General features: G+C 35.0%; 1 protein-coding gene across 6 annotated transcripts in view; it reads left to right on the top strand.

Annotated features, from left to right (window-relative positions):
* Nucleotides 1–12,490, top strand: part of LOC127419507 (coiled-coil domain-containing protein 50-like) — a 45,477-nt gene that overhangs the window by 19,534 nt on the left and 13,453 nt on the right. For all 6 annotated transcript variants that reach the window (XM_051660956.1, XM_051660958.1, XM_051660957.1 and 3 more), the window contains 4 exons: nucleotides 2,466–2,528; nucleotides 3,403–3,532; nucleotides 5,124–5,214; nucleotides 8,546–8,624. In XM_051660956.1, the coding sequence (XP_051516916.1) occupies nucleotides 5,152–5,214; nucleotides 8,546–8,624 (142 nt within the window). In that variant the 5' untranslated portion in view covers nucleotides 2,466–2,528; nucleotides 3,403–3,532; nucleotides 5,124–5,151. The remainder of the gene's footprint in view (nucleotides 1–2,465; nucleotides 2,529–3,402; nucleotides 3,533–5,123; nucleotides 5,215–8,545; nucleotides 8,625–12,490) is intronic.

The raw sequence follows: 12,490 nt of genomic DNA, 5'->3' as shown, positions 1-12,490 counted from the left end.
AAGTTTAACATGGTCTGAGAAAGTTTAAGAAGTCCTGCCTTAAAGCATTGTTTAGGTTAATTTTATATGTCCCTCTTTCTCTCACATACACTCCCTTTCAGTCTATTTATCTTAGTTTGCACTCTTATCAGTTCTCGTGGATACGTTTTTGCTCTGGTAGTTGTCTCGATATAGGCTGACATGCTTTGGGAATGTTGTCTATTAACACTAGTTCTTTTGAGAAAAGCAGCCTCATTCCCCTCTGCCCTTTAACCCCTTTGCGTCCCTCTTTCCCTGCCTCCTCAGACCCTTTCCTCTATGCTGTTAAACCTTTTTCCACACATATTTTCCCAGACATTTAAATATATAAAGTACATATGATGTTTTTTGGGGATGTGCAAACACTACCAATTTTCATAATCGATTAGTCGGTTGGTTGTTTGAACGACTAGTCTGTGTTAAGGATAATAATGTATCATTAGTCTCCGTTATGTTCACGTGAACCCGATCAGATACGTTTCAGAAAGATATACAGACACTAAGCTCAGCACTTCAACATGGTAACAGATATTCAGCAAAAATATTGGCTAAATAAGTGTAACATCTTATTGCACAAGGGTAATCCTCGCTGCACATTCAAAAGCGCAGAACAACACGATGACGGAGGTACACATCTAGTTCATGACATCAAGCAGTTTAAACCTTTTTTTACTGCAACTATTTACAGTATTAAAGCAGTGTTACAAAAATCTCCAAAATAGCAGGGCCTCATAGCTATGGAGAGCTATACATCAATTTCTGCCAGCTGCAGAGGTCAGAGGCCATTAGGATGTTAAAGGCATGCTAATATAATTTGGAATAATTGCTTAGGCCAGTGAAGGAAACTTGAGTTGCAGTTAAGCCATGAAAGAAATTAGCTCGAAACTCAACTTATACTTGCAGGCAATGGATTTAAGACTGACTTGCACTCAAAAAGATAGACTTGTGAGATAGTCTAAGTCTTCATGGATAAATATTTACTCTGAATATTGTTTTGCACTTTTTTTTTTTCCCTATAAAAATATGCAGTCATACATTTTTAATGACCACTGCAGCTTATAGAAAAATGTTTCCAAAAGGTATTTAAGACTTGTGACAAAAGACTAAGACTTACGTGGAGTCGCTTTCATGTTTGAAGTTTCAATGTTGAGTGTGAATCCAGTGGTTTCACAGGGTGGCTCTTGATTTAGTAAAGTGCTTACTTTGACTGCTCTCTGGGTCTGTAATGTTCTCTGTCTTGACCACAATTACAGAGTATTCCCCTCGGAAATACTCTTCTGCTCAGATGCCCTCTAAATCGCTGAGTTCGAAGTAGCAGTTGACTAAATCAGATTGATGGAAATAACTTTTGAATGTGTTGTGCAAGGTTTGCGGATATTCTGAGGGGCGGTGCAGTGTTTTATTTTATTTTTATTTTTTTTGCTGATGTGTGAGCATGTTTGGAAACACCAATGGCACAGCATCACTCTACTCTCTTCAACATTCAGCACAAAGTGTGACATTAATGCCATTTCAAGTATCTTTCCTTGACCCTAGGTTTCTGAAATTACAGTGTTTTAATGTTTGTGTGGAATGCATAACGTTCCACTAAACATTATTAAACATTTTTGAAGTTGTACAACTCACAATGGGCTTCCTGAGAGGTCAGAAATGATCAATTATTCAAATATAAGAAGTATAAAAAATAATTTTCAATCTCAGCCAGAATTAATCCTTAAAAATAAATTACATTTTCAAACAAACTACCATTAATCAAGTTTATCCAAACAGTTATTAATCAAGCAAATTATCTAAATTATTTTTAGCACCTCAAGGTTTGAGTTTTGGCTGAAGACATTTCATTTGTTTAGTTCATCAATCTTTTAAAACTCTGAGCTCTTAAGTTCATTGTGATTTTGATAATAGTCTTCTTAAAGCAGTGTATTGCCTGCCTTGTTTATGTATTATTTTAACACAGGAATGAAATTTGCCACTTCTTCGGCCAAAACCGCAGTGTAATTTTGTTTTTAACATTCCAGGGTCAGTTTTTGCCATGTAAACTGTTATTATGGCTTTTTAAAATTGGAGCTCCTAGTTGTTAAACTTTGGGAATTTTTTAAGGGATAAAATGCATTTTAAATGTCTTTTGAAATATGAGGTTTCAGAAGTGTACAGTACACATCTAAAAACATCCTTTAAATAAAGCCTTGATTTATTTTATTTTATTTTATTAAGTTACCATAAAGGGCAGTCCAAATGTCTGTCAGTATTTCCATTGACAGAGAGCCTGTCTTCAATTAAAGCCTTGAATTTTAAAATCAGCTGGTTAAAACTTTACAGATACTTTACATTAAGAAAAGGCCTAAATTAAAAAGGTAATAAAAGTGAACACAAGGATGCTTTTCATCTCTCAAAAAAGAATTCTAGTTTTCTGCAGTTTTATTGAGTGTTGATTTTTCCCTCTGCAGTGTGCCAGTGTTTTGCTGTACTGGAGGATGAAGCTCTAGCACATAACCTACAGGAGCAAGAGAGTAAGATTTATAATTCTCTCTTTTAATTCGCCACACCATGTTAATGAGCGCTCCTACTTGGCATATTCATTAATTTTTTCTAAACTTTAAAATGACTGGTTTTTGCAAACCTAGAAATACAAGGGTGTTTCAATAAATAAGGTAACAAGATCTGTTCCTATTGAAGTGCCCTGCTTGGTCAGATTGGGGAGAGTACTGCTTCCTTGCAAGGCCACCAATCGGTCGTAATGTCCAACACCAGTTTCAAGATGGCAGGACTTGTGAAAACAAGGTGAAATGTTGAGGTGTGCATTTCACAGTGTGATTTCTGCATATAAAGTATGTATCATCAACTCTTATAGTTGTGTGGATCCAACATCATGTCACAGAAATGATTCATGGTTGTTACCTGATTTATTAAAACACCCTTGTATATATGTTTTGATACTGTATGTTTCAGCTTTTTATAAAGCCTCTGTTTGTTTGGTAACAAGTTTTACATGTTATATACTTAAATGTCACAGAATACATGTCTTTTTAGTTGAGATTAATGGTGATGACTGTACAATCTGGATGTGAGTATTTTGTTGTCATCGACATTTTACTACTTGAGATTTTAATTTCCCAGTCTTACAAGGTTTATGTAGAGAAAGTGTACAATCATATGCATCTTACAAGTACCGGCTCACCATCTGTTTAATAAGAAAACATAAACAATATACAGTCAATACAATCTGCCAGAGTCTTGAATACTCTGTATACCCATGTAAATATACATTTCCAAAAATTTACAATTATTATGACATTAAGACATTTAGAAATCAATTTCAAGGGTTAAATTATTCTAACATGTCTTACATGAGCTCTTGTGTAATCTTTTGTGCTGACTTTACAGTTGAGCAGTACTACACCTCTAATGTCCAGAGAAATCAACTGGTACAGAAGGACATACGTGTAGCCAAGAGACTGCAGGATGAGGAGCAGCAAAGAGCTCAGATACTTCAGCGCCAGACCACTCGACAGCTGTAAGATCACACACACGCTGTGTCTGAATGAAGTCGAGTGTAATCACACCAGTATCAGATATGTCACTGTTTAGGCCAAGGTATAATGTATTAACAATTCACTGATTGATAACTTGGCCAAAAGTATCCATTATTGTGTTTAAAGGGACTGTAATTTAATCTTCCTTCATACATTGAAAGAAACAGACATGTTTTTTTTTTTTAGACCAAATAATTAAAAGATTTTATTTTTTAGACTAAGACATTTTAAGTCATTTCAAAGTTTTTTTTTATTTTTTTTTTATTGATTTTTATTTTATTTATTTATTTAATATGGTTATGTAAAACTATATGAGGTCAGGTGGCCTGCTTTTACCCATTGTACCCTAAAGATTTGGAAACTTCTACCATTAAAATTAGACTGGATTGAAACATATACATTTTTAAAGCATCTAAAGGGGAAAAAATTAACCTAAACAATGCTTTAAATTAGCATTTAATTAATACATCCTGTATGTATGGATGAGAAAATATACATATGTCTTTTATTGTTAATTATTATTATTTTTATTATTATTTATTCTCACTAAGTTTCACTTTTCTTTATTAATTTAACACTTTTTCTTAATTTGTATTTTTCTATTTATTGTTACTTATCCATTGTTTTTATATCCTATCTCTCCCTTAATGTTTTGAGTAATTAGTCAAGCCACAAGAATCCACATTTTAAAAAAGTGTTAAAAGATATATATTTTTTTCCATTAGCATTTGGTTTGTATGTATTTATGTAAGTGCAAATGTTTACGTTTTTTTGTCATCTTTTGAAAAAAAAAAATAATAATAATTTTTTTTTTTTTTACTTTTAAAGGAATGTTCCGGGTTCAATACAACTTAAGCTCAATCGAAAGCATTTGTGGCATAAGGTTGATTACCACAAAAATTAATTTTGACTCATCCCTCCTTTTCTTAAAAAAAAAAAAAAAAAGCAAAAATTGAGGTTGCAGTGAGGCACTTACAATGGAAATTTTTTAATGTTAAAATACTCAGTTTCAAATGTATAGCCACAAGACATGAACAGTGTGTGTGTAAACATGATTTTAGTGTGATAAAATCACTTACTAACCTTTTCTCTGTAAAGTTATAGCCAATTTTACAACTTCATTGCCATGAAGATGTAATGTCAACAAAACCTAAAACCCTAAAATGACTGCAAAAGTGATGATTTAACAACTTTACAGCTCAAATAATACATGAGTTTTAACAGAAGAGTTAATGTAAGTGCTTTTGTAAAATTATAATCTTCACACAGTGCCTAACTGGAACCTTGATAATTGCTTTCTTTTTTTTTTTTTTCTTTAAGAAAAGGAGTCAACATAATTTTTTTGTGGTGATCAACATCATGCCACAAATGCTATTGATTGGGCTTAACTTGTACTGAACCCAGAATATTAATGTTTACTTTTTTATTTATTTAATTTATTTTAATCCAGTAAGTTCCTTTTTGATATGTTTCAATATTCCTTTTTAAGTCACACATTTGAGTTGCAGTTAATGTATGTAAGATGTTTTACAAATAAACAGTATTTATGTAGTTATTTCCCACCACTCTTAGGGAGGAGCGGGACTCGGAGTATGCACGCATGATTCAGGAGGAGATCCAGCATTGTGCGGAGGAGGCTCTCAGGAGGGAAGTGGAGGACGAGGTGTGTGACTCACTCAGAAAACGTTTCTCTTCTGTTTTTTATTTACACCTCTGAACTGTTTTGTCTGAGGGATCTAATAGATCAATAGTTAATGAGTCACTCTTGGATGCCAGTGAGCTCATGAATTCAGCTTTTCAGCTGTGAGTCTTCTGCCACTGCGGTGTAAGTGCTGGCAAAGAGCACATGAGTGTATTCATACTGTGAATTAATCAGCTCCAGCTGCATTTAACTCCAGCCCAACTTAAATAATCCCCCAGGGATAGTCATGGGGTAGTGAATGATGTCTCATAGTGAGGGAGTCACAAGCAGCCATAACACAGGCAAGAAATAAAAGAAGAAAATCTCCATGTTCCTGCAATTTTCTAACAGGTAGAGACAAGAATCCCCAAACCGCCAAGATACATAATTTGCTTTTTCAGATTTTAATTTTCTTGAATAATGTTGCAGAGTATCTCGATTAAAGAGTATGGAGCCAGAATGATCTCAAAAATAATATTTATACAAAATACAATTCATAAATGCACAGCACAATTCACATTCTCAAAATCAGATTCTGAATTTAAAAAGCCAGTCACATTGAGAAAAATATAGAAATCAAGTAGTCGTTGACTTAACATACACTCAGATCACTGAATAATTAGGACATAATGGTGTAAAGCTAAAACTGTACCATTTTCCTTTCAATTACTATAATTCTAAATGTGGTACCTATGGTTTTCTGGCTAAAATAATATAAATTCAATGTGATGGCAAAACTAATGCAGGCACATTGCGCAAAACAACATAACGTTATGCTTCTCGAGTCAGATCAGCATGGCGTGTTATGATTGGTGGATTAAAAGCTCAATGTGACTGGCTAAAGAGGACTTCTCCCAAAAAAAAAATGCTATTTGTGAATCGCAACCTGACAGGAAGGTCTCAAAAATAGCCACACACAAATCCAAAGCGATCCACACATGTGATGATTTGCAAATGCAGATTAAACAATCCATGAATAAATGTAACAACATTCACACATTTTTGATGCAAATTAATTCAAGAACTTGATAAATACATATTTGTGAAAACATTTTGAATTCATTAAAATGAGATGTATTTGTGTGGGCAATCGGGGAAATATCTGTGCTCTCACTTGTGTATTTCTGAATTGTATTTTGAATTTTGAGAATGTGAATTGTGCTGTGCATTTATGAATTGTATTTTGTATAAATATTATTTTTGAGATCATTCTGGCTCCATAAAGGAGTTCTTTGTTCAGAGTTGTTTGAAGACAGATGGCTTGTGGGGGTTACTATGGAAATCAAAGCATAGGTAATTTGGGGAGTGTCTTAGGAGAGAGAGAGTCTTGGTTGCCTGAGGTGGCAACACTGAAAATGTTTTGGTTCAGAAAGCAGTAAATCTGAGTCAGTGAGCATTGGCACAGCAAGCGGTTCGGGTTATTGTAATTGTATGGCTATTATAATTAACAGGTGATTTTCAGAGTTTTAGTATCCAGATAAAACTGAGTCAGCAAACCTGTAAGGCATTTCAAAAATCCGATCGATTTACAAATTCTGAACAAGCTATTATGTTATTATATTATCTAAACTTTTAAGATATTTTATGACTCATTAGTTTGCTGCAGTATTTTATGACTTATTAGCTTGCAGGTCAATATAAGATTATTTAAGAGTCATTTTGGCATCTAACATTTAGAACATTAGGTGAGAAAATTAGGTTTTATCAACCTCACATAGCAACATATAAAACTGCCATTGAGATGCATGGGAATGCTAACAGATAGCTTTCTCCACATATTAAGAGACCTCCTTGGTCAGAACCCCAGTGTGAGGCAAAAATCTCAACTCAGTGCAAATGAAGAGAGGGTAATTCTGTTAGTGCTGTGAAATGAAGAAAGGTCAACATAACAGACAAATTAGAACTGAGGGAGAGCAGGGCCTAGGGCAATAGATATGTATATAGACCCACTCTTACAGCCTGTTGGTGAGGTAAAGAAAAGCCACACTCTCTGCTCATTGAGATCAACATTTTCTAGCTAGATGATGGGGAACTCAGCCAGCTCTCTGTGTACTGATCTCTGCCTTTTTCTTAGACAAACCTAGCTGCAAAGTGCAAATGAAATGCCCTGTTCATGCCCAGTCTTTTGTTTTGTTAATTCAGTGCAAAGTTTTTCAGCATTACCATCCAAGCACAGATAACAGTACATAGTAATTCAAAGTTTTAAATTAAATGTTAATGTTGTTGTAAATGGGGCTCCAATGTGTAATTTAGACAGAACGCTGCCATCTTCTGGTGATGTGGTGTAAATTCTCAAAGTTTCTCAGTCACACAGCCTCCTTTATGTTCTGTGACATTTACATGACCGTAGTTAGACATACTGTAACAAATCCTTTTAAACAGTAACCAATGCTTTAGAATTGTTTTTATTATTATTATTATTTAAGTGTAGGCTTAGTCCAAAGGGTTCAAGTGGTGCTTTTACCGAAATCATAGTTTTTACTTTTATTTTGAAATGTTTATATTATATGCCAAGTTGTTAATTTCAGTGACACTTAACAAAATGTTGAGTTTAGACAAACTGGTCTGCACTTCCATATTGTGATTATTTAAGGCATTTCTGCCTTTTGTAGCCCTTATATTGCTACATTTTACACCATTTGATTAGATAAAAGAATAGGAAAATGTTGGTACAGAACTCAGTACATGTTGTAAAAATAGGTAACAGTACAGTACAATCAGTAGTTGAGGTCAGTTTCACATCATTATTGGAAAGTCATTAGTCACTGTGGTCAGTTTTGAGAGAAATTGGGTCCTCAGTTTGCCAGCTTTTTTTACAAGCAGAGCATGTATTTGTTTGAAGATTCTGCATGGTGGGCTTTTTGCTGTAAGAACATGCACGTCTTTACGCCTTTGATACGTCAGCGTGGAAATACCCCACTGACGTCTGCACTGTCTGATACTGTGCTGGCGGTCTATGCGAATGTTTAATGTGTGGGTGGGTATATATTTTTAGTCACAAAACCCACACTCAGAGTTGAGTAAGGGTTTCTCCTCAGGTCACCTAGATGTGTCATCACTGAATAACTGCCAGTCTTTCTAACTTGCTCATGTAGCATTTTTAACTATAATTTTCCATCAATATTTTTTGCCTTGTTCATATTTGTTAAAGTTATCTGTGAAACAAAAAGCAAAGCAAAAACGCAGATCTCCGCTGTCAGTTCTGTACACTCTTTCAATAACATTGCAATATCATGAAATGACACAACAAAGTGCATGTGTTTGGACAGTTTATGCTCATTTTGATCTATAATGTGTATTTTTTTTAACACAGGTAATAGCAAAAAGGATACAGGAAGAGGAAGAGCTGTGTGCAAGACACAGTGGAAGTTACCAAAATAAAGATGTTCTAGGTAAAATACTCCTCTGTAATGAAGTATCTTTTGTTGTCATGTTGTTATTGGGCTATATTGCCTTTTTATGAGATACTTTGTGCCATTACAGTGAGTCATTTCTGTTTGCGGAGAAGTTTAATAGACTCGGTGCTGTATATCTGTTGTGAAATCAAAGCAGTGGTGGAAAGAGTACTTTCTTTTTACTTTTTAACTTAAGTAAAAGTACTGCTACTGAAGAAATAATTCACTTGAGTACAAGTAGAAGTACTGAGAAATATTATGACTCAAGTAAGAATAAATAAGAAGTTTGCCGAAAAACTACTCAAGTAATTACGTTACAAGTTACTGCCAAAATCATTAATTGCCAATATTACACCGATCAGCCACAACATTAAAACCAGCACCCTAATATTGTGTATGTCCCCCTCGTGCTGCAAAAACAGCGCCAACCCGCATCTCAGAATAGCATTCTGAGATGCTATTCTTCTCACCACAATTGTACGGAGCGGTTATCTGAGTTACCGTAGACTTTGTCAGTTCAAACCAGTCTGGCCATTCTCTGTTGACCCGTCTCATCAACAAGGCATTTCCATCCACAGAACTGCCATTCACTGGATGTTTTTTGTTTTTGGCAGCATTTGGAGTAAAATCTAGAGACTGTTGTCTGTGAAAATCCCAGGAGATCAGCCGTTACAGAAATATTTAAACCAGCCCATCTGGCACAATATCATCCAAAAAGTGATATTTATTTAATTTTTTCTTTACCCATGATGGCAAACATATACTGTGTCCCCTATTCTTTACAAAAGCATTCTAAAGTGCTAATTTGGTACTCAAGAAAATGTTCTTATTATTAGAAAAATTGAAAATGGTTGCGCTACCATGCAGAAATCACAATACAGTGGGTTTTTTTTCCCCATTTGCTGAGGTATTGAGTTCTTACAAGTTGCTTTACACTTGCAAGTCAAATTTTGGTTTTAAAAAATAGGCAAAAAGAAACTCCTGAAATTCTATTTTCTCCTAAAGTCTATTGTTTTAGAGAGAAGGCTATTCCGCATTACTGTTTTGAAAAACAGAATCTCTAACCAGGATAGAGTGGGAAGTGGATGGCCAGATGCACAACAAAAAGACAAGTAAATTACAGTCTCTAGTTTGAGAAACGGACTCCTGACAGGTCCTAAACTAGCAGCTTCTAAATGCCAAAGACCTGCATTGCTGCAAGAGGATTCTTGAACTGTAAATTTTAAGAATACACCATTTATTTAAATAGAAATAGCCATTTGTAAAATTCTAAATGTCTCTAAATCATCTCTAAACTACATAATGTGCATTGTGACTGAAACACATTCTTATTTCAGGTTTATTCTCATTCACGTATGTCCAAGTATTTTGGCTATTAAGTTAACATACTGTACAAAACTAATATCACGGAGGAGGAAATTTATCCTCTATGAAATTGCAGTAATTATCCAGATATGGAATGAGATTAAGCAAATTGTTATGAACTCCTACATGCCAACTGAATAAAATAAGGCAGAACTAAACATTTTACACAGTGTTTAGTGTGAGATATGATTGATACAAACACTAAAAGTGGCTGTTCTGTATATGTATTATTGCATTACAATTGTAATATTATTAAGTAAATTGTAGCATTTGGTTACATTGTTTTGTAATTTCTCATACCTTTATATAACATCCATCCCTTGCGCAATTTTGTCCTTTAGCGGCTGAGGCTTTTCAGACATGTAAACAGCAGCACAGGGAAGTACAGTACAGCACCGTGAGCGAAAGTGTTACCCGCTAGGACAGGTTACCCGCTGGAACAAGAGGGGCGAACGGTTACGGAATTTAATGCGGGAGTACAATATCGATTTGATGCGGATTGATAGAAGCGGAGATCCCGTCTGTGCGTGCGATGGTGTCAGGAACCAGACGGTGGGATATTTTTGTTAATTTCAGTAGCATTTTTGCTCCGAGTCCCCGTTCATTTTCAACACTATTGGCATTGTATCTTTCTAAGGTATTTAAAAGTTTGTTTTAGACGTATTAGCAAGTAAACAAGATATCTTCACATATATGTCAAACTACATTGTGTTAATGTTAGGGCTTCCATCGTGCTGCACACAGCACGTTTTAGTTTATAAAAAGGTTTAGTGCCTATATTTTCCCAAAAATTCAGAAATATTATGTTTGTTTGTTTTTTTACTTTGTTATTGTGGTGAAAAATAATTGTAGCAAAGTTGAATACTTCATTTTTAATCAACTCAAGTAAAAGTACTATTATTTATTTATACTAAAAGTTTAAAAATGTGAAACATTTTCTCAAGTACTGTAACGAGAGTACTTCGTTACTTTCCACCTCTGAATCAAAGTAACATTGTAAACCATCATAACATTATGTTTGGTTTGTCTCTATGTCTTGTTACATGCATATTTTTCATCTAGACAAAAGGTTTTTTCCCATACTACATCTGACTTGAAATAAAAAGTGATGTTGTGTCTAATGATTTAAAAGTGAAACATTCAGGTCCTTCTAGACCCATAAGTAAAGGAATGCATGCAACCCCACGCCCCACCAATAGTCAGAAGACTATTACATTACTAGTACATTAACTTCATATGCTGTCCCTCCAAATTCATAAATATTTGGACCCTCCCCACAGAAATAGTCCATCATTTTTTAGCAAATTTGGAGTGCGTAATGTAACTAATTTTGACATTTTTAGTTCGCAAGCCTTTATTTGGTCAAATCCACACTAAGGGGCCATCCACACCAAACTAGTTTTGCGCTGTTTGTCCGTTGTTTACTATGTAAACATTCGCTAGGCTAGACTGACATCTTTGACCGTTGTACCACATCTCTGTGTGTTTCAAAGTCTTGCGCTCAAGCAACAAATTTTTTAGACACTGTGTCCAGTTAAAAAGAGTGTCAGCACCTGCAATCTGTATATTAGTTGTGTTGCATCTAGCTTCTTTTCTTTTTTGGCGCAAGAACGCATTTGGTCTGAACAGCCCCTAATACGTTTTTGATTGATAACGCATTGATTTTACTTTGTTTATGCCTTTTATCCACACTGGAACTGAGACTTTCGAAAATGCTCTGTAGTACTGCAAACTTTGGAAAATGATGATGTTAGTAAACAAAAAATTAAATGAAAATGGATTTGTAGATGTTGCGTGTCTCCATATGTATTTTTCAATACATTCCCGACAATAAGTTATAACCAGCTGCTTTTTAGCATAGTACGCCCATCAAGACATGACTTCATCTGAAGCGATGACTATGCCAAGTTGATGTCCAGTTTACTCATGTTTGTTTCCTGATTGAAAGGTTGTATGGTTACACCACACACTCAGGGATGTGATTCTTCCGGAGTAACCCGGAATTCCGGTTTCTCCGACCTAAAATGTGATCTGAGTGAATTGTTAATCCGATAAAAATAAAAAGGGGGGCGTCACGCACACACTTGAGAATGCGTGGGACAGAGGCTCCTGAATTTCGCCATCAGGACTTAATTCAAGTAAGGTTTATTTTAATTAATCAAGACAAATAAAATGGTCGGATATAAAACAAGTTTGAACTGTTGCCGCTGTTGCTGACTACTGACTGCTCGCTAGCTGCAATTCCAGCATTACTGCCGTGATATATGCAGTGAAATTATGAAATTTATCTTCACATATAAAGTGTTCATTGCCAGTATGTCAAACCGTTTGTATGTATACTCAATACAACCCTGCAGATAAAGTGCAGACATTTGAAAATGTTCAGTCTAGAAAAATTATTCCCTGTTTAGATTGGGAAATGAACTTGGTTTACGGATCAGTGGCAGAGCTAGGGGGTGACCGTGGACCGAAGCCTGGCCACCCCTCTCGCAATTCCC

Source organism: Myxocyprinus asiaticus, chromosome 28 (assembly GCF_019703515.2).
Source record: "Myxocyprinus asiaticus isolate MX2 ecotype Aquarium Trade chromosome 28, UBuf_Myxa_2, whole genome shotgun sequence".
Lineage (NCBI taxonomy): Eukaryota > Metazoa > Chordata > Actinopteri > Cypriniformes > Catostomidae > Myxocyprinus > Myxocyprinus asiaticus.
Note: the sequence above shows the minus strand (reverse complement) of the source record. Positions and strands in the feature narration are given on the sequence as shown.